This window comes from Drosophila bipectinata, chromosome 3L (genome assembly GCF_030179905.1).
Source record: "Drosophila bipectinata strain 14024-0381.07 chromosome 3L, DbipHiC1v2, whole genome shotgun sequence".
Taxonomy (NCBI): domain Eukaryota; kingdom Metazoa; phylum Arthropoda; class Insecta; order Diptera; family Drosophilidae; genus Drosophila; species Drosophila bipectinata.
This window is the reverse complement of record NC_091738.1, coordinates 19881684-19908413: the sequence shown is the minus strand read 5'-3', so window position 1 is coordinate 19908413 and position 26730 is coordinate 19881684. Positions and strand designations below refer to the sequence as shown.

At 47.7% G+C, this 26730-nt stretch overlaps 4 protein-coding genes and 1 long non-coding RNA gene across 5 annotated transcripts; 3 read left to right on the top strand and 2 right to left on the bottom strand.

The window, feature by feature from the left end:
* Positions 1-312: 312 nt before the first annotated feature.
* On the top strand, positions 313-3439 carry LOC108121096 (titin). Its single transcript, XM_017235027.3, has 2 exons — positions 313-501; positions 571-3439. Exons 1-2 carry the CDS (start codon positions 499-501, stop codon positions 3307-3309), a joined length of 2742 nt encoding a protein of 913 aa, XP_017090516.3. The 5' UTR covers positions 313-498; the 3' UTR covers positions 3310-3439.
* A 1157-nt stretch (positions 3440-4596) lies between these two features.
* Positions 4597-6275, bottom strand: LOC138926337 (uncharacterized). Its single transcript, XR_011442810.1, has 3 exons — positions 5936-6275; positions 4984-5238; positions 4597-4913 (listed from the first exon to the last, which is right to left on the bottom strand). It is a non-coding gene; the product is annotated as an uncharacterized lncRNA (long non-coding RNA).
* Positions 6276-12451: 6176 nt separating this feature from the next.
* On the top strand, positions 12452-14475 carry LOC108121088 (uncharacterized). Its single transcript, XM_017235022.3, has 2 exons — positions 12452-12825; positions 13937-14475. Exons 1-2 carry the CDS (start codon positions 12703-12705, stop codon positions 14282-14284), a joined length of 471 nt encoding a protein of 156 aa, XP_017090511.2. The 5' UTR covers positions 12452-12702; the 3' UTR covers positions 14285-14475.
* A 4800-nt stretch (positions 14476-19275) lies between these two features.
* On the top strand, positions 19276-23362 carry LOC108121111 (uncharacterized). Its single transcript, XM_017235048.3, has 2 exons — positions 19276-20101; positions 20161-23362. The coding sequence occupies exons 1-2, from the start codon at positions 19276-19278 to the stop codon at positions 23274-23276; spliced, it is 3942 nt and encodes a 1313-aa protein (XP_017090537.2). The 3' UTR covers positions 23277-23362.
* On the bottom strand, positions 23331-26662 carry LeuRS-m (Leucyl-tRNA synthetase, mitochondrial). Its single transcript, XM_017235049.3, has 4 exons — positions 26465-26662; positions 24624-26415; positions 24325-24566; positions 23331-24264 (listed from the first exon to the last, which is right to left on the bottom strand). Exons 1-4 carry the CDS (start codon positions 26552-26554, stop codon positions 23779-23781), a joined length of 2610 nt encoding a protein of 869 aa, XP_017090538.2. The 5' UTR covers positions 26555-26662; the 3' UTR covers positions 23331-23778.
* Between the last annotated feature and the right edge of the window lie 68 nt (positions 26663-26730).

The following is a 26730-nucleotide window of genomic DNA, read 5'->3' as shown; positions in this document are numbered from 1 at the left end:
AGTTGTGGTGAAAAATATTCAACATCCAATACTTATAGAAGCCTGATATTGAATAATACATTATTATAATATAATAAATGCAGCGTATGACTTTATAGATAAACTTTATAACCATTCACATTATCTATTATTTTAATTATAAACTTCAAATATTACCCACTGTTCGCAAACTAAACCAGCTACCAAATGAACCCAATCTCAAGACATCTACGTAACTGGGAGAAGGAGATGGGGGCACTTGAGGGCTCGAGTGGCGCATGTTGGGGCTTTGGCCAGATTCATTGTTTTTGTTACCGATTCAGATTCGGACTCGGAGTCGGAATCGGTTTCGATTTCCGCTGCTGTTTGCTGGCAAACAAAGCCCCTCTCGGCGTTGGTCTTAGCCAAGCGAGGCCCGGCAAACATTAGAGCGTATAAATATGCCGACAAATTGGACGATTAATCATTCGACCCATAGATTCCATCGTCACAACAATTAGCTTGGAGATCTATACCACAATGGTGAATACCAAAACAGGATCAGGACCCACAGGATTACCTTACTAAAATTTGTTTGTATCCCAATTGCAGAAACTTTTTTTAGCGTGCATCTTTATTGCCGCCGCGACGGCTGCAGTGATTCCTGTCGAACAAGCCAGGCACCGTCGCGACGTCTCCGAAATCGTGAGCGAGTACCTCCCACCGGCGGAAGAAGTTGCTCCAGGAGCTCCTCTTGAGGAGATCGCCCCGTTGCTAGACTCCGCCGCTGTGGGAGAAGATGGATACCGCTACAAGACCGTTCGCCGATTGAAGTACCGCCAGCGCCGGGATGTCTCTGAGATTGCCAACGAGTACCTGCCCCCATCTGAGGAGGTTGCCACCGAGACTCCCATTGAGGTAGCTCCCGTCGAGGAAGCTAGCCAGGATTCCGCTGTTCTTGCTGCCGATGGTTACCAGTACAAGACTGTCCGTCGCCTGAAGTACCGACAGCGCCGTGATGTCTCTGAGATCGCCAACGAGTACCTGCCCCCATCTGAGGAGGCTGCCACCGAGACTCCCATTGAGGAAGCTCCCGTCGAGGAAGCTAGCCAGGATTCCGCTGTTCTTGCTGCCGATGGTTACCAGTACAAGACTGTCCGTCGCCTGAAGTACCGACAGCGCCGTGATGTCTCTGAGATCGCCAACGAGTACCTGCCCCCCACCGAGGAGGTTGTTGCCGACGCCCCTGTTGAGGAAGTCCCTGTTGAAGAAGCCAGCCAGGATTCTGCTGTTCTTGCTGCCGATGGTTACAAGTACAAGACTGTCCGTCGCCTGAAGTACCGCCAGCGCCGTGATGTCTCTGAGATCGCCAACGAGTACCTGCCCCCCACGGAGGAGGTTGTTGCCGACGCCCCTGTTGAAGAAGCCAGCCAGGATTCTGCTGTTCTTGCTGCCGATGGTTACCAGTACAAGACTGTCCGTCGCCTGAAGTACCGACAGCGCCGTGATGTCTCTGAGATCGCCAACGAGTACCTGCCCCCCACCGAGGAGGTTGTTGCCGACGCCCCTGTTGAGGAAGTCCCTGTTGAAGAAGCCAGCCAGGACTCCGCTGTTCTTTCTGCTGATGGTTACAAGTACAAGACTGTCCGTCGCCTGAAGTACCGACAGCGCCGTGATGTGTCTGAGATCGCCAACGAGTACCTGCCCCCCACCGAGGAGGTTGTTGCCGACGCCCCTGTTGAGGAAGTCCCTGTTGAAGAAGCCAGCCAGGACTCCGCTGTTCTTTCTGCTGATGGTTACAAGTACAAGACTGTCCGTCGCCTGAAGTACCGACAGCGCCGTGATGTGTCTGAGATCGCCAACGAGTACCTGCCCCCATCTGAGGAGGCTGCCACCGAGACTCCCATTGAGGAAGCTCCCGTCGAGGAAGCTAGCCAGGATTCCGCTGTTCTTGCTGCCGATGGTTACCAGTACAAGACTGTCCGTCGCCTGAAGTACCGCCAGCGCCGTGATGTCTCTGAGATCGCCAACGAGTACCTGCCCCCCACCGAGGAGGTTGTTGCCGACGCCCCTGTTGAGGAAGTCCCTGTTGAAGAAGCCAGCCAGGACTCCGCTGTTCTTTCTGCTGATGGTTACAAGTACAAGACTGTCCGTCGCCTGAAGTACCGACAGCGCCGTGATGTGTCTGAGATCGCCAACGAGTACCTGCCCCCCACCGAGGAGGTTGTTGCCGACGCCCCTGTTGAGGAAGTCCCTGTTGAAGAAGCCAGCCAGGACTCCGCTGTTCTTTCTGCTGATGGTTACAAGTACAAGACTGTCCGTCGCCTGAAGTACCGACAGCGCCGTGATGTGTCTGAGATCGCCAACGAGTACCTGCCCCCATCTGAGGAGGCTGCCACCGAGACTCCCATTGAGGAAGCTCCCGTCGAGGAAGCTAGCCAGGATTCCGCTGTTCTTGCTGCCGATGGTTACCAGTACAAGACTGTCCGTCGCCTGAAGTACCGCCAGCGCCGTGATGTCTCTGAGATCGCCAACGAGTACCTGCCCCCCACCGAGGAGGTTGTTGCCGACGCCCCTGTTGAGGAAGTCCCTGTTGAAGAAGCCAGCCAGGATTCCGCTGTTCTTGCTGCCGATGGTTACCAGTACAAGACTGTCCGTCGCCTGAAGTACCGACAGCGCCGTGATGTCTCTGAGATCGCCAACGAGTACCTGCCCCCCACCGAGGAGGTTGTTGCCGACGCCCCTGTTGAGGAAGTCCCTGTTGAAGAAGCCAGCCAGGACTCCGCTGTTCTTTCTGCTGATGGTTACAAGTACAAGACTGTCCGTCGCCTGAAGTACCGACAGCGCCGTGATGTGTCTGAGATCGCCAACGAGTACCTGCCCCCATCTGAGGAGGCTGCCACCGAGACTCCCATTGAGGAAGCTCCCGTCGAGGAAGCTAGCCAGGATTCCGCTGTTCTTGCTGCCGATGGTTACCAGTACAAGACTGTCCGTCGCCTGAAGTACCGCCAGCGCCGTGATGTCTCTGAGATCGCCAACGAGTACCTGCCCCCCACCGAGGAGGTTGTTGCCGACGCCCCTGTTGAGGAAGTCCCTGTTGAAGAAGCCAGCCAGGATTCCGCTGTTCTTGCTGCCGATGGTTACCAGTACAAGACTGTCCGTCGCCTGAAGTACCGCCAACGCCGTGATGTCTCCGAAATCGCCAGCGAGTACCTGCCTCCCACTGAGGAAGTGGCCGCTGCTGCCGACCCCGTCGAGGAAGTTGCCCAAGACTCCGCCGTGCTTGGTGATGAGGGATACCGCTACAAGACTGTCCGCCGCCTGAAGCTGCGCCACCGCCGTGCTCTGTAAGTGGGGGTGCCTGTGGCTGTATCTTCTTTCGAATTTGTACCTGATCTGCCCGCTCACGATTGTAGCACCCAACCTACTAGGACATAAGTTTTTCTATTATTTAACGATTGAAATCAGCGAATAAATCCAACAAAAATTGTTATACCATAATCTAGAGCTCTATGGTAGTCCACGGGAAAATGCTTACCTGTTGGGAGCGGAAGCCGGACTCGATTCCATAAATTGTGCACCTTTTCGCTTAGTTATGACAGCAACAGTTAAGCTCATGGCTCAGCGCACAAGAACGCAATTATCCAAAAAGGTCGGAGAACGGGATGAGGTGAAGGGTCAGACTGCTGGCCAGGACTCGACTCGACCGGATCCCGGCCAGGTCACAGGTCCTGGCACCTTGCTCGTAACCAGCGCAACTTCGGCGAACTCTAGCAAATACTTTAAGCTATGCTTTTGAAGATGTTAATCTCATGTCAAGTCCACTTTACACACAACGCCAAGGGTCTGCCCTGGTTGCCACCGTAGTCTTCCCATCCTCTGGCCCTCCCGCCAGGAACAAAGTCACCCATTGATTTGTGAGAATGTGTGTGGGTGTGGGACGTTGTTTGGTGTTGGCAGCAGCGAGCAAAAAAAGTTGTTAAGTTAAAAGGCATTTGAACCGCAGCGAGTCAAGGATTTCGGCCAGGATCTAACAACTTCCTTTGCACGCGCCTCCAACAAGCGGTCGGGGGAAAGGGGCGGGACCGTTGGACCGACCAACTAATAATAATTTATCGATCCCCTAGCCCAAGCAGTCGCATACGTGGGTCGCCCTATGATTTATGGCAGTCAGGGACTCGGGCTCGGGAGGGCGTATCCGAAAAAAGGACGAAAAGGAGGTGGAGCCGGGCAGGACCTGGCAAACAGCAAGGTGCCAGACTGGCGGCCAGCGCAGTGCCAAATTGGTTTAATGTGTGGTTAGACAACTTATTTAACGTTTTCAAGTGGTTAGCGCCCACACAATCTCGCCTGCCAGATGTGGAGCAGGGACACCCGTCAGCGATATTACTTGATTCGGCTTTATTCGGCCACTCAGGTGGTCCGGTTCTCATTGCCCGGGGTCAGGTAGTGGGTCTCCTACACTACAAAATAATGTACAAGCTAGTTGAGGGAAATACTAGCGAAATCTTGAAAGATTAATATCAGTAACATGCTTTATTTTTAACCTTATTATCATGATTATTCTATAAATAAATTTAAGCTTAAAAAACAATAGTTTTAAATACATACTCAATAAAATTGTTTTTTTGACTGTGAACCATTTTGTTGCCTTTCTGCGTCGTTTGGGCACATAAATCATACAATGCCGTTATTTACTCTTTTGTCGAGCGGCAAACTGGTTACGTATGCCACTATCTGTGGTATCTACAAGTGCACAGCCCCCGGGCTGACGCCACCACTCTGGGGACTGGGCAACGGCTCACAAATCTCTGGAGAAGAGGGGCTGTGGGGCAGCATAAATCAGTTGGAGCCATTTTGTAAGCACGCCATCATGCCGAAATTATGACATCATTAAAACAATTATCTGCGCTAAATTATACGATCTGATAACTCCAGACAGAACCCACATCCAGCTATAGTTTCATTTTTTGGGGGGCAAATCACATAAAAATTTTATGAATTATTTCAAATATTTTCAATTACCAAGGGTTCGAGCTGCGGAGGACCGCATGAATAGATTTATGCTCCACTCGAGCATGGCACATTAACAGGACATTCCAAGGAGCAGCGGCTGTAATGAAAGTGAAATTATGGCCTTCGACCCTGACCCGATGGCAACTGCCTGGAAATTTTAGCTTGATTAAAATTCAAAAAGTTCATGTGACTGCCGGCCATAATTTATCATTTAATGGCCTCTCATTACTGAAGTGGGTGTAATTTGTTGATCCAACAGTCTAGCTGAAATCAATTTTTGTCACTTATTGGCTTGTTTTTGTTGGTTATAAAAAAAGGGTAAGGGGTTCCAGGAAACACTATAATGACATCAGCTAGCGAGGAAAAAAGAGCTTCCATTAAACTGAAAGGAAGGATTTCACAAGTTGCATGGCTCAAGCATGGCCCTTCCTTTCACCAAAATATTATTTGGATAACCATTTTTTTCTCTGCAGGGACATGGACATGGACATGGCTATATCTCTGACTGTGTGGTAAACATGGTGCAGCAACTTTATGACCACAATATAATTTATTCAATGCCATTTGGCCGTCTCCCCCGGCGGAGGCCAAGGCGGGGGAGCAAGACAAGCAATTGACATTTTTGTGACTTTTGAAAACTATAAAATGTGCAGCTCGGAACATGGCAAATGGCGAACAAGCCAAGGCGAGAGCATAATGTTGACGGGCATAAAGACCGCACCACAGACAGCTGTATGTATGTATAAGCATGTGGAGCTGAGCCGGGCATAAAAATAACCCCAGTGCCCCTTCAACCCACAGACCCCCCAGTTGCTGGGGCGAAATAATAAAGTTGCGCTTGATTATGTGTCTCACTGCTGGTGTTGCTGGGGCTTCGGCTTTTGCTCGGACACAAAGAAGTAAACACAAATACGCCGGCAACTAGACTAAAATTGTCAGAGTCGTGTGTGGCAGGACTTACAGGACATTACACGTCCGACCACGAAGATCTGATGGCCACAGGACCTTGGCCATTTGTCCAGCTCGTCAACGAACAGGGACAACAAAACCAGCACTAACAACAGCCAAGAGCCAAGCCAGCAACAAAAGTGAGAAGCGTATGCCGGATATCCTTTTTGACATGTCATTAAATTTTATATACACAATAATTTTTCACAATTTGCTTTATGGTCATTTTAAGAGCCTGTCCCGAGTTGAAAATTCTCCACACATCTCCGGGAACATCGACACCCTGATATAGGTTGAGACAATGACAACAACAGCAATGTACACTCGGTGTATATGAATGTGATACACCATGGTAGAGGCGTATCAAATGCTAGGAAAATACTTGGAGTTTCCCTCGGGCCGACCGGTGAATATGATGGATGGACATGGGCCAAGTGCTTGGGGTCAAACAAGTGAGATGGAATCGGTATAAAATTGGTTTGGAATATTCAATCATTCCGGGCGAGCTTAAGTCCTGTTTCAGCTGCTGCTAAATTGAAAATTATTTGTGTTTCCTTAATGAATTGATGTTGTAGCGCTTTGCATAAATAATGCGGAGAAGAAGGCTTCATTTGGCATTCCTTTAAATGTTCTTTGTTACCGTTTGGGAGACCAAGAAAACTAATCAAGATTATTGCTACTTGCTCGGGATTAGGCATTCGTTCCTCTAATATTTTGCACAGGAAACAAATTATTGGGCATCTTCCTCAAGACCTTTCGAGATTAAAATCTGAAAAATAATTTAATAGATACTTAAACTTTTTCGCCATGTGTATCCTTGATCCCATCACACAAATGATAGAACTTCGGTCTGGCATTTTAGAAATTAACGCTCCCAGTAGTTCTGCTATTCGGAAACGCACTATATGATTATTTGTAATAATCTTCTTGCCGAAGGAAACTTTCAACCGCAAAACGATTATTGCAGCAAACTCTCTCACTCTACCACAAGAGCCGAGCCGAGGAGTATCCAAAGGACACTTGCCCGTGCAGTATAATTTTACGGCCATTAACTATTATTTCAAAATCGAACAGAGCCGCACTCCAAGCTAAGCCTTTGTTTGCTTGTGTCCGGTTCTCCTAGATTGCTGAAATTATAGCTTTTATTATGATACACTGAAGTCCGGGTCAAGTACTGGTGCTGTTAAATTGGCTTTAGGTGGTATTATGGAGCACCGAAACGAATCGAGTCGAATCGATAGCACAAGGGGAAGAAAAACAGTCAAATAGACAGACAATCCAGACAGAATGCAAAGTGAACTTGAAGCGAGATTTCAGACAAGAGGGAGAACCTGCAGTTCCTGTCTCTTATCCACTCCCCTTCGTCCTTTCCCCAGTTAGCCATATGTGAATGTCAACCATAGCCAAGTCACTTTCTGGCAATAAAGGAAATCTTCTTACAAAACATTCGCTTAAGTTTATTCAAACAAACTTAGATAACACTCGTAGAAAACGGAGACTGGGACTTAAGCCAGAGAGGTGGAAGTTGGGGGAAGGACATTGCACGGGGCGACAGGCATGGGGCAAATCCTAGGCAAGGAGCGGAGACAAAGGAGCCACCAATCAGTCAGGCGGAATAAGCATCACCGCACGAGCCCTCGAACTTTTCTTCGTCCTCGTTGGCCCAGTTCCAATCTCTTCCAATTACAATGTCTTTTGTTTTATATATGTGACTATCCACACTGAGAGAAAAATTGTATTGAATACTTAATTAAAGGATATCCTTTGAAATCTTATTTACGATTTTTACATAGGATAGTTTTTTTTGTGGGATATATAATTTATTTGACGGAAGTTCCAGCACCTAGGATATTTTTTAGTGCTTCGAGCTAAGAAAACCTATGGCAGAGGGGGAAAGCTAAACGCTTACTTTCTCTCTCACTTCGTTGGCCGTTTTTGGCCATTTTGTGTCTGCTACGTTGGCTCGGATTAAATGTATGACCGAGGAGCAGTTCAAAACCATGATTACACTTCAATCTATTTTCTCCTCCGGTCGACTGTCTCCATTTTGTTTTATGTTCCCGTGCATGTGTGTGTGTGTGTGTGGGTCGGTTTTGGGCGGTGAGCAGCACAAAAATGGGATTGTTCTGAGAAAAATGCGTTTCAAAGACATATAAAATGCTAGGGGGATATTGGATATAAACCATTGAATTTAATCAAAAAGGATTTAGGTCTGGGCTCGGCTCGATTTGGCGGCAGGATGTGCGTGGGCTACGGCCACAGCAATGGGTTACTCCGGCTTGACCTTGCGCCTTGAAAAATCGCGAACTCTGCCACGTGCCACCCACCCAGCCGACGGCCCACCACCCACAACCCACTCCCACGCGATTTGAAGCGAAAGTGGTCATAAACTTAGTGGAGTAGTAAAAGTGAGTTGTAGATGCCAGGACATGATGTCCTGATAGCAAAAAGGTTGCTCAATTGCAGTCCGGAATAGTTCTTGTTATTATAATATTATTCAAATGGGCAGTGGGTGCAGTGGGGGCAGTGGGAGGGGCTTAAGTGTTTAAGATATTTTACAACCGAAGGTAAATCCTTTTTATTTAAGGTTTATGTTGAATGTTTCGATTTAGTTTATGGTTTTAAAGGGACAGTTTTGAAACAGTCTTCTATTTTTGTTTATTGTCTCTCCTTAAAGGATGCGCGAAATTTACTATATAACTTTAAGTAAGAGCAGCTTTGTTTTTAAGACCCCAGAAACTGCAGAAACACGACAGATACACATGTTCACCTTGGCCTTTAGCCCCAATCTGTTGCAGGCTTTTGAGATTAAAGCCCAAAGCCGCAGCCAGACGGTTGCAACCTGCCACCCACCAGATTGTACTTTCCGGAGGCGCAGACGCCATTTTAAACGTTGCACCCAGGAAAAAAAAAGCATTTTCAGCAATTTGCTGGTAAATGCATAATTAAGTTATTAGGACAACAACGAAAACACTGCAGGCTAACGGAATTATCTAAGCAGGGACCCGGGGAAGCGGAAGCGTCGCCTGCAGGGGTTGCAGGAGCGGCAGGGGATGGAAACGGTGGCGTGCATTTGTGATCCCAGGACCAACCAGTGGCAAGCCGTACGGGGCATCCTGTCTGGCCAACCACCAGAAGGCAGAGGGCGGAATCTGGCGAGCGGTGCGTGCAGTAAATTCGTTAACCGTTTGCTAGTCTGCCTCACCTCACCCCTCTGCAAAAAATATATCCTTTGGCAATATGTAAATGCACTGAAAAAAAGGTATACATTTTTATAAATATTTGGACATTTCTAAATTCTCTTTTTGGCGATTTATTAAAAATTTGTTAAAGAAAAAATATAAAGTTACATTTATTAATATTTATTAAAATCGTTCCTTATTTATCCTTCTTATTCCCTCAGTTGGGCTGGCAAAAGTTGAGGAGTTATATTTCCTATGGGCGGCAACCGGGCCCGCCCCTTTTTGCACCAACACTCTCGCAGTCACCAATTTAGAGCTAGAAAACGGGCGGCGATTGCTCAGACGTTATAATTTGTAATCATGCTGAGTGCAGCAGCGACGGCCCAAAAACCCGGCCCGACCGGGGGATGCTCGACCAGAGCAGGACTCGCATCGAGGACGTGCTGAAGGATGAGTAGCGGGTAGCACAGGACGTGGACGAGGATCCAGCAAGTGGTTGTTGACTGCCGGATGCTTAGCAAGGTCTTAGCTGTTATTACGCTCATGTGTCACTTCTGCAGGGCCGCTCGTCCAATGCGTGCTCCTCCGTCTCTCTCTAATTTTGCATCGGTGAGCGTGCCTGCGAGTATCTGTGTGAACTCATATTTTATTCAGCATCTGGCGGCTGTCCCTCTGTCGCTCTCTCGCTTGCACCCGGTCGCCACTACCGTTTTTTTGACGTCTGCAGACATTTTGCCAAGTTAATCTCCGGTTTGTTTTCCTGATAATGGGTTTGTCAACGGTACTTTGTGATGCTCTCTCTCTCTCTATGTCTGTCTGTCTGTCTGTCTCTGGCAGGACCTGCGAATGTGTGGGAGTGTATATCTATATTAATATTTGCATGCATAAATGCAGTTGTAGTTGTTGGTCCTTGCTCCCTTGTTTTTTGGCTGTCTGTCTCTGATGGACTCTTTGTCGTTGGTCCTTGTTTTTCAGGCTCGCATTTATCCTGTCAGACAGTGAATCAAACGAAAGGGTAACAAAAAATTAGTCAAATATCAAAAGAACTTATAAAGTCCTTGAAGCAAAAAATAATCCAATAATATACCTTTTTCTTATAAACCTCTATAAACCCAAATAAAATTCACAAAAAAATGTCCTTAAGAATGATACATAATTGTCTTCCTTGCCCAGCATACCCATCACAACTCAATACCCTCGACACACTCATCATACCGTAGACCTTAAAATGGTGTTGTCTTTCAGCCACGCCCACGAATTTTATCTGTATCCGCCCCCAAATTAATCAAGCGGCTGTTGCAATTTTCTCGCCACACCACCAGGGATGTGTAGAGACTCTAGGCGATTGCTCGTTTGCCTCAATCGCCTGCAATCTGCTTCGTCAGGATCAGCATCAGCAGTGGACACCACCGGACACCTGCAGGTGACATGGTCCGAATCCGGACTGGAACACCACCTGGGCAGCTCCAAAGGCGGATCCTTCATGCGCTGGCCGTGGTGGCTGGCTGATTTTGACAAGCTCAATTAGGGCAGCAGCACTCTAACCGGATTGAAATCCGGATTGGGCCCAGAATTGGGATTGGGCGGTGGGTTGGCATGCGAGAAGCTGTTATTTTTGCACTGTTTTCGGCAATAATGGGCCAAAAGAACGAAATCGTTTAAATTAATTGCAGTTTTAAGCAGATTGAAACTTGTTAAACAGCGAGCCAACGAGCTTACAGCCCGCACCTGGCGGCGAAGTTTTCCCACCCACTTTTCCGCTTTCCCATCGGGCACGCACATTGCACCGCCCGCAAACACACGCACCCACTGCACTTAAGATGATAATCATGTTTACGTGGCGCAAGTTAAATTGCTAACGTAATGGACTAACAGCAGGTGAGGAGGACTCCATGCCGGCAGGACTCGGAGCGGTATCCGAGCTTGGGAGCTGAAAGTACACGGACAGGAATTAGTTGAAGTTCCCAGAATACTTCCTATAAACTTATACAGAAATGTTATGATCCAATATGCAAGTTCTATATTATCTTAAATTTTTTAATGAAAATCTCTGGAGATTTTTTTAGAAATAGTGTAAACACTTTTGAAGGTTTTAAATTTCTTCCTCAAGTTCTGCTGGATCACTCATACGCAGCGTTGCCTTTTCTTTGCTTTTATTATAGTTTTAGATAATTTAAATGAGACATAATTTTTTCAAGTGCATAAACTGAAGCTGTTCATGCAGCTCATGTGTGCGGTCCTGTCAGCGGCACAATTCGGCTGCTTGCAAGTGGCCGGCAACCTGGATAGGACGCCTTGAAAAAATACCATTTGCCTGGACGTGCTACGTTGCGGAGATGGAAGCGGTTCCCCGGGATTGGATCGCTCCGTGCTGCTCCCGTGTGGTGTGCGCTTCATTGGACAACTGAATATGCAAATTGAATTGAGCGTATTATCGACAGGGAGGATGGGTGGGCGATGGTGATGGTGATGGGAGTGGCACTGACTGCAGGTAAGCAGCCTCGGCCTGGCCATCAACATAATCGCTCAAGCCAAGGGCTTTGGACGGGATTGCTATGGCAATGGCGATGGCGATGGCGATGGCAACAGCGATGGGATCGGTGCTCCTTCTGCTGCTGCCATTGGTGCCCAGTGGGCCAAGATGGTGGCAAATGGTGCACAAAATTAAAATTTTAATGGCCAGCAGCTGATGCTTGTTTGGTTTTGCCTTGGGGCTTGCCTTGGCTTTTCAGCGGGATGGGTTTTGGCCAAACAAAAGCCCGATTAAGGCCAAGACTACGAGCTGCTCTAAAATCATTGTGGCTGGCATATGAATACAAAAACTGCTGCATACTTCTCGGCGTCTTTAAGTGGGGGAGATGCTGCAGGTTTTTAGCCTTCAAAAGATATTTTTCTCAGAAAATGTATAGCTTGCTAGTAGGAGGCTAGAATATCTGGAAATTAAAAGCAATTCAAACTGGTGAAATTCTACGTACTATATATGTTAACCCTCTATTAAATAAATACATTTTATTTTTTTATGATTATTTGGGGAGAGTTTTTTTTCCAAAATGTGGTGTTGTTTTCAATTCTTTTAGTGTCATTATTTATACATATTTTATTTGAATAAAAACTATCTAGTAATGATTATCCAATCCATTATTTTTAAGCGACTTATTATTAAGCATTATTATTATTTGATAACCGACATTCTCGATGGATGAAGAGCTCTTCGCTGTAGACAATGCTCTCATTACGTTCTTTATTTTCTCCCCCAAATGTCATTGTGTGGGAGGTGGAAAGTACACACATATGCACTTAAGTATCTGACTGATTGACGCATGTAAACAATTTTTTTTTCGAGAGTATAGGGGCTCAGTCAACGCCGAGCGTTGTTCGGGAACGGAATCGCCAGCGACCAGCGGATGCCACAAAAATATAACAAACGAGCAAAAGCCACCGCGAACCAGCCGAAAGCGGGCAAATAAATGGAAAAAGCTCACACAAATTAGCGCTATGTAAAAAGTACAATAAAAAAACTCTCCGAAAATTGGACAAGTGTCGCCGGTGCGGCGGTTGGGCAATAAAATACTAACCCCACAACGTCACAAATGCCGCGATGACGTCGCCAATTAGTGCGGCGGTGCAGCGGCGGCGGCAGCTGCTGTGCAGGGTTGAAAGTTTGCGCGGTCGGGTCCGTCAAGTGCTAAAATGTGTTATTAATTTGCATATCGAGTTTTTGGTAATTGAACGAGCGAAGCGCCAGACCTCAACTTTCCCCCTTGATCCCCACAAGTGCCCCACAAAGCGACACTTGTTGTTAACAAAAGCGGTTTCCACACCGACGCTCTCTGTTTCTCTCTGTTTTTACCTTCTTATCTGGCCTTTGTCCCACTTTTGTTATCAGTGCATCGCCATACAATATCGTTATCAGTTGTTGACCAAACATTTTTGTAAGCAGAACACTTGAAGAAATAAATTAACTTTCCAAATAAAGTTATTCACTTTCTATTATGAACTTTACTCTAGCTGGGATGCTAATTAAAGTAGTTTACCTGTTCATTCGCATAAACTTTTTCTAAGCCCATTTGTCAATCCCCAACTCACATTAACCCCATTTGCCACTTTTTCTCACAGACCCATTCTACTCGACCGTGTGTTGTTATCACCTGTTGGCCAAAACAGCACGCCGCCCGGCACCTCTCTTAAAAGTTGAGGCTTTTGGAACATGTTAATGCAATTATAGCCCGTTATTGGGAACGAAATGTTTGGATGTGCATAGGGCTCAGGGCGGGGAAGGAGGTGGTTGCAGTGATTACTTGCACCACTAATTAGACAATGTCGGCTAGGCCGCAAGCGAACAGGTTAACATACAGTCAAGGAGAGGAAAATAGTTACAAAATAAATAACAAAGAATTCGTAAATAGGACTTTTTTAATTTAAATATTTTGAAATCTAGCAAGAGTATTAAAATTATTTTGAATCAATTTTCATTTGGTAATATTTTTATGTAAACAAGTATAGGATGCAAGTGCGGTTACCCCTCGTGAAACATGCCCCCAACATGCGCTTAGATGGTCGGGCTCCGAGGCTTTGCTAATTGGGCTCTTATAGACACAGTATTGGCAAGGCCCATGGGTAGATATTGTATCTGAAATCCGAGCCGACATCGTCGGATGAATGACATGATTGGAGGGAGAGAAGCTCAGCCAGTGGGCAAGTAAGGCTATCAATGGCCGTAACGCCGTCACTGACGCTGTCAGGGCCATTGGACACCCTACCCCCGATGCAAATCGAGCAAAATAAGCGATTTCCAGCTAATCCAATTTTAAACCACGCTCTCCTCCAAACAGGTGCTAGAATCCGATGTGGCCGCTTTGCTGGACGAGGTGCGGGAGTTCAACGACGACTGCGAGGAGATGCGCCGCCTCGATGCGATGATCGAGGCTCTGAGGGACTACAGCGGACCCACGGTATGCCACGAGTGGCCCTATCCGCTCATCTTCAAAGGCACAATCGACGAGGCACACGTTGCACAAATTCTCAATTCCAGCGAACTGGAACTGGACCCAGAACTTGGCTTGGAAAAAGTGTCTCAACGAAAAGACGCTAACCATAAACGATCAAGATTGCTGAGATTCGTGAGGAGAAGCCACAGAAAACAAACAGAGCGATCTAGTGATCTCGAATCACCCGATTAGTTGTGTCTCTGTAATCTAGTCCATTAAGACTCCAGCCCAGAACAACCTCTTCAAGTTCAAGTTTAACGAATAAAATATTTAGTTTGGTAAAGTGCCTTGAAATAAAATCATAAAACACTATTCAAAAATTCATATGTACCGTAATATATCAAAGACTGTTAATAAATACCATATTTATTTCTATCACAAAAGTAATAGTTTTATTAAAAGAATGGAATTTATCTATTTATTGCTATTTTCTAATAGAGTGTATAATTTCTAGCCATTCCGACGTTCTCGTAATACTCCTGATTGTTTAATTTACTGCGGTCGCTCACTTCGAGAACATATCGATATTAGCCACCACCGCAAACATCTTTGATGAATTGATGATATTTGCGGTGCGGTGATTTTACACATGAGCCGTCAGCAGCAGGAATCTCTGGAACTGAACGGGACAATTTGGCTGAATTCCATCTCTCGGCATTGGCATCCAAATTAATTTCGCCCATTCGAGCCGCAACCAGTTACCACACCTAATTAAAACGATTTCACACGCAGAACTCAAAAGTCAGGTTTCAGGGTTATGAGTGGAAACAACAAGTGATTTTCTTGGTAGTTTTTTCCATTATTGGCTGATGTTGCCCTTTTAATTATATATACCATATCGGTCTTTGTCAGCGAATGAATGTGTATGGATGTAAATTATTCATCACGGTATTATCAGCTTTTCTGCGCTCCGCCAGGCTGATTAAATTCCTGGTCCATCGCAAATGAGAGGTTCAAGGAATAACAGTGCTGGGTGCGAAGAGCTGGGATGAGATACTTGGACTTGCACAGCAAAGGTCAACATTTTGCCACAGTCCTACCATTAAATATTCTATAAAACCTATATAACTATACATATTGATTAAAATATTAATTTTTTACTTATAATCTCTTAAAAAGAACGATCCAACAGCCCTGAAAATGTTCTTGAACCATTTGAATAAACTTAAATAGTATCAAATACCTTTAAAAGTGTCATGCTTTATCTATTAAAGCTATTATTGTTGCTGGTATTGTACCTAATAAGCGAGGTGTCCGTTTCAGCGAGGGCGTCTGCAAACCGGCACTCTTTGTCCCTGCGTTCCGCTTGCAATTTATCAACTTGTCCGGCTATCTGTCCCGTCGCTGTCCCCGTCCCTCCTTCTATAGCCTTCTCTGTCTGACCTATTCAGCTTGTGGTCAGGGACAATTGCAGTGGAGCTCTGTAATTATTAAAAAGTAAATAACAACAACAGCCACAGCCCAGCAACATCAGAAACAATCGCGATAATGAGCACAAGAGCAACAATACACTGAAAGGAACTTAAAATTAAACATTCCTAAGGGGAGGTCGTTCTGGTAAAGTCCTCCTCTTCTTTTCAAATTGTTACAAGAAAAATATATACAAAAGTTTCTTCGAGTGCAGTCATAAAAGTGAAAGTACAAATGTTGCAAAGGGAAGGCCAAAGGTTGCACGTCGAGCTTTAGAGTCATCCGCCCGATTCCGGCTGCACTCTTTATCTAGAGCAGTGGCGGGACAGTAGCGTGGACGTTTTCCATTTGGCCCACGCAATAGTCTGCAAAATTAATGGCCAACAAGGATGTCAACGGCAGTGGAAGCCACCGCAGAGCAGTGTCAGTAAACAGGGCTCGGGTTAACGGTTAACAGTCAGCGCAGCGGGAAGGTCGGACCATCAATGTAAACAATGCCCAAGTGCAGCAGCAACGGTCGCAGCTGCACATGCAACAACACAATCACAGCATGCAACAGCTTTGATAACCCCTGAAAAAAGCTTAAATTGGAAGTCAGGAAGGGCTGAATTTCATTTTCAAGCAATCTCCAAAACAAGTGATTCTGAAAATTCGTGAAAAACGTTGCTCTTTTTCTGTTAAGAAAGAAAAGTTTCGGTTACTTCGTTTCAAAGTACAACAGGTCGTATGAATAATATTTTGTTAGTAACTACGTGGCGTATGAGCATTTTTTGGCGTTTGTCATATTTTTCGCCACTTTCCTTAGAACTGAAACCATATATTCTTTTGATATCCGTCGGTATACATTTTTTTTAAATATATGTGATACATGGCGTATGAGTGATATTTTTAATGGAGCCACGTGTCGTATAAGCAATATCATTTAAAAATTCTCCCTAAGACAGGTTATTATTTGTGTTATAATTAAGTTTTAGTTATTAGGCTAAAAATAATAGCTTTATTTACCTTAAAAACTTCTACTTGCCATTTTCCTCCACTCACTTGTTGCCGCGCTGGAAAAGTTCAATGGTCGCCCTCGCGTTACTAATAACGGGACTGAAACAAGATGGCAGCCGGTGGAGGAGGTGGGAAGGTGTGGTCTTAGCAGGATCTCTCGCACCTGGTGTGGCTGCCAATCAACGGCTCAGTTATGGTCCGGAGGCCCAGACGGCTGGCTTTCTTTTCCGGCGGGAGCGGTCGGAGGGGGGCGGAGCGCCAGCTCATAAATGCCAGCGCACGCACACTCCTTCTGCTGCCGGCTGGCATATTCGATTTTTGTTCTTGCCGCCGACTGGCATCAATTAAACTTAAATTGTTGCAGTGTCTTCGATTGATGCGTCCAACTTGATGGCTCCCCCACAGTCAGAGAACACTCTTCAAAATAGTGAGTATCTTAGTACACTTTGTTTGATTTTTCCTACCAACTTCATTAGGCTATGAAATACTTAAGTTTTTAAAATAAATTTGATTTGCTTTTTTTAATGAAGTATTTCTCCAAGTGCATTAGGCAATTTGCCCAGGCGACGAATATCCCTCTGTGTGTCTCGCTCGTTCTTTAATTGCTTAGGTGTTTGTGGGTGTACTTTCTCTGTCTTGGCCTCTCCTCGCCGCTCTCTTTCTAGCCTGCGGTTGTCGCTTACCTTTTGCATATTCTGCAACAACATAACGGCAACAAGAACGGCAGCGGCAGTGGCAGCGGCAGCAGGCACGTGAATCCATTACGATGGCAGGCAATTATGTGCGTGCCTCTCCTTCCTCTGTCGCTCTCGCATGCCAAAATCAAAACTGTTTCCACCAGCAACAAAAAATCCGGCCACAACAACTACAACAATGCCAACAACAGTCATGAAAAGCCACGAAATGGGTTTTTAATGCAAACGACTTTTCCCTTCAATTGCACACGGCCAAGGTGAAAACTGAGGGCGCTCACCCATGGGCTACCGAAAGGAAGACTAAGGGAAAACCACGGAAAACACGAGAAAATCTCTTTGAAGAGGGCCGGCACTTTTTTCTGAAATTTAGATTTTTATTTACCAAAGGTTAACAATTAAGGTTAAGAGGGTTTTTAAAAAAGTTAAAGGATTGTTCGCTATAAACTCCCATTAAAGTATACTATCTAAAATAAAATTCCTAACTATCTTATTACTAGTTTCTATGGACCTCACTTGGTGCTTTGTAGCGCTACGGGCCCAGAAATTCAATGTTTTGGTATGTTTAGAAGCGAAAGCACTGGCAGCAACAAGCCAAAGCAGAAGCGGACCGCTGCTTGTCTGTCTACCTGTCCGCCCAGGCCCGCCCCTCTATCCGCCCGTAAGTCAGTCACTCAGCCATACCGTCAGCTGGGACGACAGTCGTCGGCCTGGCTGCCTGGGCCTCCAATCGCCCCAAAAGAGCTTTAAATAAACAAACTAATAACAGAAATCACGAAGCAATAGCCTGAGCGCCACACTTTAAATAAAAAGTCTTGAAGAAATTTTTTAATTATTTCCAAATATTATTATTTTTTTAATTAGATTTATTGGATAATTTATAAAGTTTTAGAAAAAGTAAAAAATAAATATAAACATATATAAATAACATATACAAACATATACAATATATATAAACATTTTATTATATTTTATTACTATTATGGTTATCTTTATATTTTATTATGAGATGATATTTGATCTACTTTATAGTTATGTATTCCTAATAAAAATGGACTAATATTTTTTTTTCAAATTTTCAAACAAGAGAGAGAGGTTGTAGAACAAGGACAGCAACTGTCTCCCAAATGCACCGCAGTCTATGGCAACCGCGCCAAGCCAAAATCGTGAATGTATAACCCGAATAAACAAACTAATAAAACAGGCCCACGGCATGCCTGAGCCCTCGAATCCGAGAATCCGGTCTCAGAGCTGCCACAGAGGCGACCAACAACACTCGAGGAGCACACAGATACCATTTACTATATACACTATACCTTTACCCCAAAAGACTGAATACCAAACAAACCAAAAAACGGAAAAAAAATAGTAAAAATCACCAAAAATCGACGAGAACTGAAGGGAGAAGCAGCGGCTCAAGTGGAGCAGTCGCTCCCATTTTCCGAACCCGCACGCCCACTGTATCTATTTGTGTGTCCCCAAAAGGAACCAAACTAATCCATAATCCGTCGCCCAGAGCTGAATGCAACTTTAAATTAGATAACCGAGACTGGATTTTCTTACTCCCCGAGATTTTTAACACCTACATAAGTGGGTAAGTTCCTTCATAAAATCATAAAATTTACGATTTCTAGATGGTGTTTTGTTAAAAAAAAATATACACAAACAACAAATTCTTGAAACTAACATTCTGATAGAATTCAATTTAAAAAGTGTATAGTTAATTAGTTAAATATCTTTGTAGACTCTTGTCGGAGTACATATTATGCAACGGATATAGAGACGGGATAAGAGATCATCTATATCCAATTAACCATGTCCGACGCTCTTCAAGAATCGCTAGCCCGCATCGAACTATTATGAAACTCGAAGGTGGAAGGTGCCACACGCACGGCAACGGGCCAGGGTCAGGCTCTGGTGCAGGCGCAGGCGAAGGGGCACGGGCAGGGACAGGGGCAGGGTCAGGTGTCTGTCCAGGGGCAAGGACAATTGCCAGTCCAGGTGCAAGTGCAAGGGCAGGTGCCAACAAGGACGAACACGGCGACGGCGGCGGCAACTCATGCCAGGCGGCGCCAGCTGATCTCCATGGCCAAGTGCCGCAGTCGCTCGGTTCTGAATGATGATGCACCAGCTCCAGAGCCCTCCTGTCCAGTCCCAGTCCCCGCTCTAGCTCCAGCTCCTGCACCTGCTCCACCAAATCCTTCGCCACAACCACAACAACAACAACAACAGAACTACTTACCTCAAACATCTTTGCTGAAAATCGAACCGTTCGTTCCTAGTTTTAATCAAAGACTACGCCGGCGTCCTATTGGTCGCTCCCATAGCACCTTAAGCCACAACGCCATCCCCAAGCGACCGGTGCAACAGATTCAGCCCCAGTCGGAGCTCCAGGTGGGCCAGCCGCAGCCCCTGAAGAGGAACTATGTACAAATCCGCCAGCATCAGCAGCAACAGCAGCAGCAACAACAACAGGTCCAGCCCCAAAGGAATCTGCAACGCAGTGTTGGCATCCAGCGACAACGCTCCAAGTCCACCTCCTCATCGGCGGCCTCGAATAACTGTCGTCCGGTCACCGCCGCAGCCACGCCAAACACCCTCGTCGGAAGTACAGGTGGCACCCTGGTGAGCGGCGCCATAGTGACTCCCCAGGCCAATGGCATATGCAGGATTCAGAGACTGGCCAAGGAGCGGGAGGAACTGCCGGATCGCATCAACTACGATCGCCGAGGGCTCACAGCCATTCCCATCTTCGAGCAGGAGCCCAATCTGCGACTACTCTCGCTGCAGCATAATCTGATCAACACCTTCCACATACCCAAGGAGCAGCCGCCGCCACCGCCTCCTCCGCCGGTGGCTCCGCCGCCTGCCATTTCCACACCAAGGGAAGGCAACAACAATAAGCAGAATGGTATGTCACAAGAATCTCTAAAAATACAAAATTATTAATATTTCGAAAATATATTTTAGAATACAACAACAACACCAATGGAAACAAGCCGGAGGGTGGTCGCTCCAGCCTTCGAGGCCATCCACCCGGCAGACTCACCCGCGCCATGACCAATGCCGGTGGGAACTCGTACAACCACCGGCTATCGCCCAAGTCCGGAGGCAGTCCCGGCTCAGGAAGCCCACTGACAACACAGGCCTTGGCCATCAATGGCGGCGGAGCTGCCGGACGCTCCAAGCTGGCCAAGAGGGGCTACAACTACGGTCAGGCCCAGCTGACACCCCCGCCAGCTCTTAGGATGCGATATGGCTTGGAGAAGTCCAAGAGTTTTGTGAGCAGCAGTCTCCAAGCTATGAAGCACCAACAGCAGCTCATCCAACGTCGGGCCCTTCTAAAGGCCACCAAGGGAGCAGTGGCCTTGGGTGGTGGGGCAAGCAATCTCCTCCAGAGCTGCGATGAGAGCAGCGCCCTACACAGCAGTAATATCTCCCTGTGCGGAGCCTGCGGCGAGGAGGAGGACCCGCACAGTGTCCTGAGCTCCTTCGCCGCCCTGGAGCAGTTGAGCATCAAGAACAAGCAGCTTAGCCTAAGTGCCAGCTACGGGAATATCTTCCAGCAACTGGTCTTCCTGGACCTGTACGATAACCAAATCGAGCGCATTGCCAATCTGGATGGACTGCCGGTGCTTTCGGTGCTGCTGCTGGGAAAGAATCGGATAACGGACATTGGAGGGCTGGCGTCCCTGAAAGACTCGCTGAGAGTGCTGGATCTGCATGGAAATAAACTCACCACCCTGGGAAGCAAGATCAACTGCCTGCAGCAGCTCAAGTCGCTGAACCTGGCCGGGAACCAGATACGGCAGATCAACCAGCAGGACTTCCTGGGACTCCGGTGCCTGCGAGAACTGAACCTGAAGAGGAATAAGCTGCGGCGGATCAATGGCTTCCAGCATCTGGTGGCTCTGGAGAGGCTCTGGCTGTGCCACAATGATCTGCACAAGGTCGATGACATGGCCAGCATTGCCAGGGCCAGTCGCCTCCTGGAGGTCACCATAGAAAACAATCCCGTGTCCCTGGCTGGTGATTGTGTTTCCTTCTTGGTTTCCTATCTGCCATTGCTGCAGTCTCTTAGCCAAATGCCCATCACGGAGCAAGTACGTCGGGCTGCCCTGGCCTGGCGCCAGCATAAGGAGCAAGCCCAGGCTGCCGCGGGAAGCTCGGTGGCCTATCAGAGCATCCGGCGGGAGGAGGTGATATCTAATGCCCGGACCAACTGGGAGCTTCTCCGATCTCAGCAGACAGTTGTCGGTCGTCCGAAAAGCCGGCTCACCAGCGAATTGGCCAAGATCAACGAGTCCAACGAAGGTCCCACTGCCGAGGAGCCGGAGACCGAGACCTCCGAGGAATCACAGCAGCCCAAGGAGATAATGGACGAGCTCCAAGCTCTAATTAAGCTGCCCCCAATTTCTAACAATGTGAAGAGTCCTCTAGAGGAGGAGGGCGTTTCCTCGGAGGCTTCCAGCCTGGGACCCAACGTGGACTCGTGCTCCAGTTGCTACAGCACGGATAACGAGGAGGCCAATGGAAAAACTAAGCCCCAGACCCCGCAAATCGATGAAAACTGCAACAAGGTGGTGGCAACTGAAAAGTCTCCACCATCACCGATTCCACCTGCTCCAGCCACACCATCACCAGATGGCGCCAAGACAACTCCACTGGCTGTTGTGGCTTCTTCACCCTCTCCCCCGGCGTTGACTTTAACTCCTCCGGCTGTGCCAGGAACTCCCATACCTAACGACACCTCCCCTCCGCCACCAGGTTCGGCTGTCAATTCGCTGCCTGTGCCTACTAATGCAACCTCCAACCCCAGTCGCCCAACCAGCAGTAAACAGAGATCCCGACACGCCCCAATCACACAGTTGGGGTTGCAAATTAACCAAAGGGGCGGAGGCGGCTCCTCTTCCAGGCGGTATATGCCCGGCAGTCTGGTCAGAGCGCAGACCGTGAGCAGTAGCACTAGCAACAGTAGCAGCTCCAACAGCGGAGGCCGAGGAAAGGCCACCACCAACAATGGGCTATCCTTGGTGGCCACCCAACCGAAAACAAGTGCCGGATCCTCACAAGCTTCCACAGCTGCGACAGGGGGAGGGGGCAATAGCGCGGGTGCAGGGGGATCCTCTGCAGGAGCCGGAGGAGCTGCAGCCACTCCTGCTGCCGCCATGACGGTTTCCAAGCCCAGTGCCGCTGAAAGGGAAAGAGAACAGGGCGGGGACTACCTGATAGAGATTTGTGGAAGATACCTGAACATCTATGGCCAAGGTGCCCTGCGCTTCATTGACAAGCAGTGGAATCCGGCCAAGGCCAACGACGTCCACACCCTCAACTTCAGCTACATCAACTTCAACAGCATTGTGTGCGTCCTGGGAAGAATCAAGCTGCGCTTTCCACACGCCGAGCACTTTGTTTTCCGGGAGACGAACATCTCCTGCCTGGGACAACTGAATGGCTTGGCGGAGCTGCAGGGCTTGAGTAGCCTGCTGATAGACTCGGAGGGCAATGGAATCACTACCAAAGACTCTTGGCGAGCCTATGCCATTTACCGACTCTCGCACTGGGGCTTAAAGCAGCTTAACGGTCAGGAGGTTACCGAAGCAGAGGTGGAGGCTGCCAACGCCATGTACGCCGGCTTGTCCGACCTGGTGCTGTGGTCCATGCCCGAAGTAATGCTCCAACCATTGCTGGCCCGACTGCGGCTGGATGAGAGCTGCACGGCCAGCAAGCAGTCGCCCAAGGAATGGCTTCTCCGCCCCGACAACAAGCCTCTGCGCCTGGTGGTGGGAAAAGAGGCGCTCCAGTGGAAGAAAAATGCCGCAGGGCCGGGAGCTGCTTCGTCCTCCGCTCTGTCTTTAAATCCAACGCAGGAATCCGGCACCACGGCCATGGCACCCAGTGCCCGGGACAGGGGTCGACAACATTTTGCGCTCTTGCTGGAAAACACCTGCAACGCTGTGGAGAAGCTGCACAAACTGGAAACCCTGTGGCCAAGCATGCTCCTTGACATAGTGCGGAACACGCTCCTGGATTACGCCCAGCTGGATGTTTACCTGCGAAATCTGATGTGCGAGCTAATGAAGTGATTGGCCGATTCCCACGAGAGATTCAGAGAAAAGTTATTAGTTATAGTGGCTTCTTTTAGATAGAGGTGCACCAATAGAGCAACCATTATATTCCTACGATTCTAGGCATTTACATTTGTCCCTCGTGACCAATCCTGTAAAGCAGCTGCTTACAACTAGTCCAATTTTTATAAATATTTAACATTAAACATAATTAAAGAGTACCAAACTAGGATGCCGTTTATCTGGCCATCACGGAAAATGCCTTCGGGCGGGTTGAACCCTGGGTTGACTTTGCCATTCCTAACAAAACATATTATTTGGGGTAAAGCTAAGACACCTCCACTTCATCTTGGTATGGAAGAGCACTCGAATAGTTCATCAAAATATTTCAAAAACATTACCAATTAAAAATATAAAAAAATGTTTGCTAACTAAAACCATTTCATCTTTGATAAGTGCCTAGTTCTAGATAAGTAGTATGGCTCCGATTCCTACATTCGACCCTCTCTAGTGACTTATCCTACACCCGGGGCAGAGCCTCTGCATCATCGCTCTTCTCCGGCTTTTGCTTCTTCTGCACCTTGTCCACGTAGATATTCAAAATCGCTTCTATGCCCGGGTAGAGCACAAAGTTGGTGGTCCGTATTTTTTTGTCAATGAGGTAAGACGTTACCGATTCCGTGTTAAAGGCTATGTCCAGGGCATCGCTGTGCGTAACCTTGTCGAGGAGAGTTCGCTGCACCTTGATCACACAGTTCTCGAAGCCGTTCACTTTGATGCTCAGGTCGAGGTTGTAGACGGCGTCAATGTCCGGCCAACGCTGCGCCAGCACATCTTCAGACCACTGCAGCTCCTCACTGGCTGGATTCAGTCTTCCTGGAACAGCCACAAACTTGGACCACAGTTCCGATGCGAAATGCGGCGCCATCGGTGCCAACATGATGATTTGGGCGGCTAGAGCCCTTTCAAACTGCTTTCCATGGCGCAGAATGTGCTTGGGTGTACGCTAGGGAGGGGATTCAATTCAGAACAATAGTTTCTATGACGCTACATTCCATTCACTTACCCTCAGGGAGTTGGTCAGTCCCTGCATCTTGGAGATAGCCACACTCAGTTGATGAGCATGCCGGTAGTTAAACGTTGCCCCTTTCACGTAAAAGTTTCTTGCGTCAAAGAGCTTTGCATCATCGGCGAGGAACTCTTCGCTATTGACATCCACAAGCGCAGGTGAGGAGTCTTCTCTGGCAGCTTGGAAGTCCTCTAGAGTTAGCCACAAACGCTTCTGCCAGTTTAGGATGCCAGGAAACGCTGAGGATCCACAGTTATCATGTCATGTCGTATCAGCGTTTAATTTTTAATACTTACTCGCACTGGACCAATTGCGATGAGAAGTGGGCGCCACGTCGGCCAGGATAATGAGGCGAGTGGTGTCCGTACCGTACTCATCGAACATGTCACTGGGCTCTACGCCATTCAGCTTCGACTTGGACATCTTTTCCCAGCTCATGACCACCTGTTCTTTGGTTTCTTTAAGCACGGCTTGGTTCTTCTTGGCGTTCACCACCTCTACCTCAGCTTCTGGAACATAACGTCCGCTGCCTTTCACCCTGAAAGAGCGACCCATGACCATGCCCTGAACCAGCAGGCGGGAGAAGGGTTCGCTAGTGGGGGAAAGACCACAGCTGTGCAGGAAGTGATTCATAAAACGGGCATAATAAAGATGGAGCACGGCGTGCTCTTTTCCGCCGATATACAAATCGACGGGCATGAAGCGGTTGGCAAGCTCCGAGTCGAAAATACGCTCCGAGTTCTGGGCATCCAGGTAACGCAGGTAGTACCAGGAACTGTCCACAAAGGTGTCCATGGTATCGGTCTCACGACGAGCCTCCTTTTGCCCACACTTTGGGCACTCGCAGAGAAAGGCTTCCTTGGGAGAGTTCTTTGGCGGCAGGGTGACTGGGAGCTGATCTTCTGGCACAGGCACTGCTCCACATTTGGAACAGTGAACTATGGGAATGGGAGTTCCCCAGTAGCGTTGCCGCGAAATCAGCCAATCTTGCAGCTTCGAAGACACTCGGTAGCCTCCCACATTCAAGCGTGTGGCTGCCTGCAAGACCTCCTTTCGCAGGAGCTCCCAGTTACCTGGGTTGAGACTGGCTTCATCCTGACCATTGGAACAAAATGCAAGGCCATACGAGTCCCACAGCTCCTTGTCTTCGCTGCGGAAACTGGGGGCTGCTAGGTAAACATCGCACTTTGACGGGAATTTCACGTTATCCCCAAATACCACAGGCATTGTAGTCCCCGCAAAGGGGTTCTCCACGCTGAGAATGCTGGCATCCTCTATCTTCGACAGATGGTGAGTGCTTCGCAGAACGAGAAACGCGTGAGGATCCTTAAGGTGTTCGGGATGAGCGGTCCAAACACGTAGCAGTCCTGAGGCGGAGGTTAGCAGCGTAAAGGCGTGACCATCACACTCGCCTATCCAATGGCGTTGCAGGTTAATAATATCCCGCCAATCCCGTAGTGTCGGATCCTCCAGTCCATCCAGCAGCTGCTTGGCGTAGGCACTCGTTCGGATGAACCATTGCCGCAGCAGCTTTTTCTCCACCTTAGCCCCGGAACGCCAGGAGCACCCATTGGCATCCACCTGCTCGTCTGCCAAAACAGTTTTGTCGACGGGATCCCAGTTCACCAGAGCCTCGTTCTGATAGGCCAATCCGTGGCGATGGAGCATGAGGAAGAGGTGTTGAGTCCACTTGTAGTACTGTGGACTGCAGGTGGATAGTTCGTGGTTCCAGTCAAAGGAGCACCCCAGTCTTTTAAGTTGCTTTCTCATTTGGTCTATGTTCTGATCCGTCCAAGCAGCAGGTTCCACTCCCCGTTGATTGGCAGCATTCTCCGCCGGCAGGCCAAAAGAATCCCAACCCATGGGCTGGAACACATTCTTGCCGCACATTCGCTGGAAACGTGCCACAGCATCTGCGATGGTATAAACTCGCACATGGCCCATATGAAGATTCCCCGAAGGATATGGAAACATTGACAGAACATAGTACTTTTCTTTGGCCTCCTTGGGGTTAAACTGCCCACCGATGAGCTGCTCCCTCCAGTGTCCTTCAATTTTATGTTTTACCTCATTTGTTAGATCTACGGTCTATAAAATAGTGTCTTAATTTGCCACTACTTGTTAGTTATCCATTTACCTTGTTTCCGGTGCAGCTTTGGGTAATTAGACGACGCCAGCTTATCCACGGTAGTCCACTACCAGGACGCAGGTGTCGTAGAATTAGCATCTTAATATTTTTAATTGAATAAATTACACATTTATAAGTTATTAAATAACAAGATCACAATAACTGAAATGCATTCCACAGTAAAACAGCTGTGGTATACCGCAGAGCTGCCACATCGATTTAGAGGCCTATATTTGTATGTATATTTTTTGGCGGGAAGGCATTTCGACTAAGTG

Bases quoted from the DNA above. Each gene is read 5' to 3' on its own strand.
- LOC108121088 (XM_017235022.3), top strand. From the start codon at position 12,703: ATGACGTCGCCAATTAGTGCGGCGGTGCAGCGGCGGCGGCAGCTGCTG. The intron at 12,826-13,936 runs GTAATTGAACGA...TCCTCCAAACAG, and splicing joins ATTTGCATATCGAGTTTTTG to GTGCTAGAATCCGATGTGGC.
- LOC108121111 (XM_017235048.3), top strand. From the start codon at position 19,276: ATGGCCAAGTGCCGCAGTCGCTCGGTTCTGAATGATGATGCACCAGCT. The intron at 20,102-20,160 runs GTATGTCACAAG...AATATATTTTAG, and splicing joins CAACAACAATAAGCAGAATG to AATACAACAACAACACCAAT.
- LeuRS-m (XM_017235049.3), bottom strand. From the start codon at position 26,554: ATGCTAATTCTACGACACCTGCGTCCTGGTAGTGGACTACCGTGGATA. The intron at 26,416-26,464 runs GTAAATGGATAA...ACTATTTTATAG, and splicing joins AAAGCTGCACCGGAAACAAG to ACCGTAGATCTAACAAATGA. The intron at 24,567-24,623 runs GTAAGTATTAAA...GTGGATCCTCAG, and splicing joins TCGCAATTGGTCCAGTGCGA to CGTTTCCTGGCATCCTAAAC.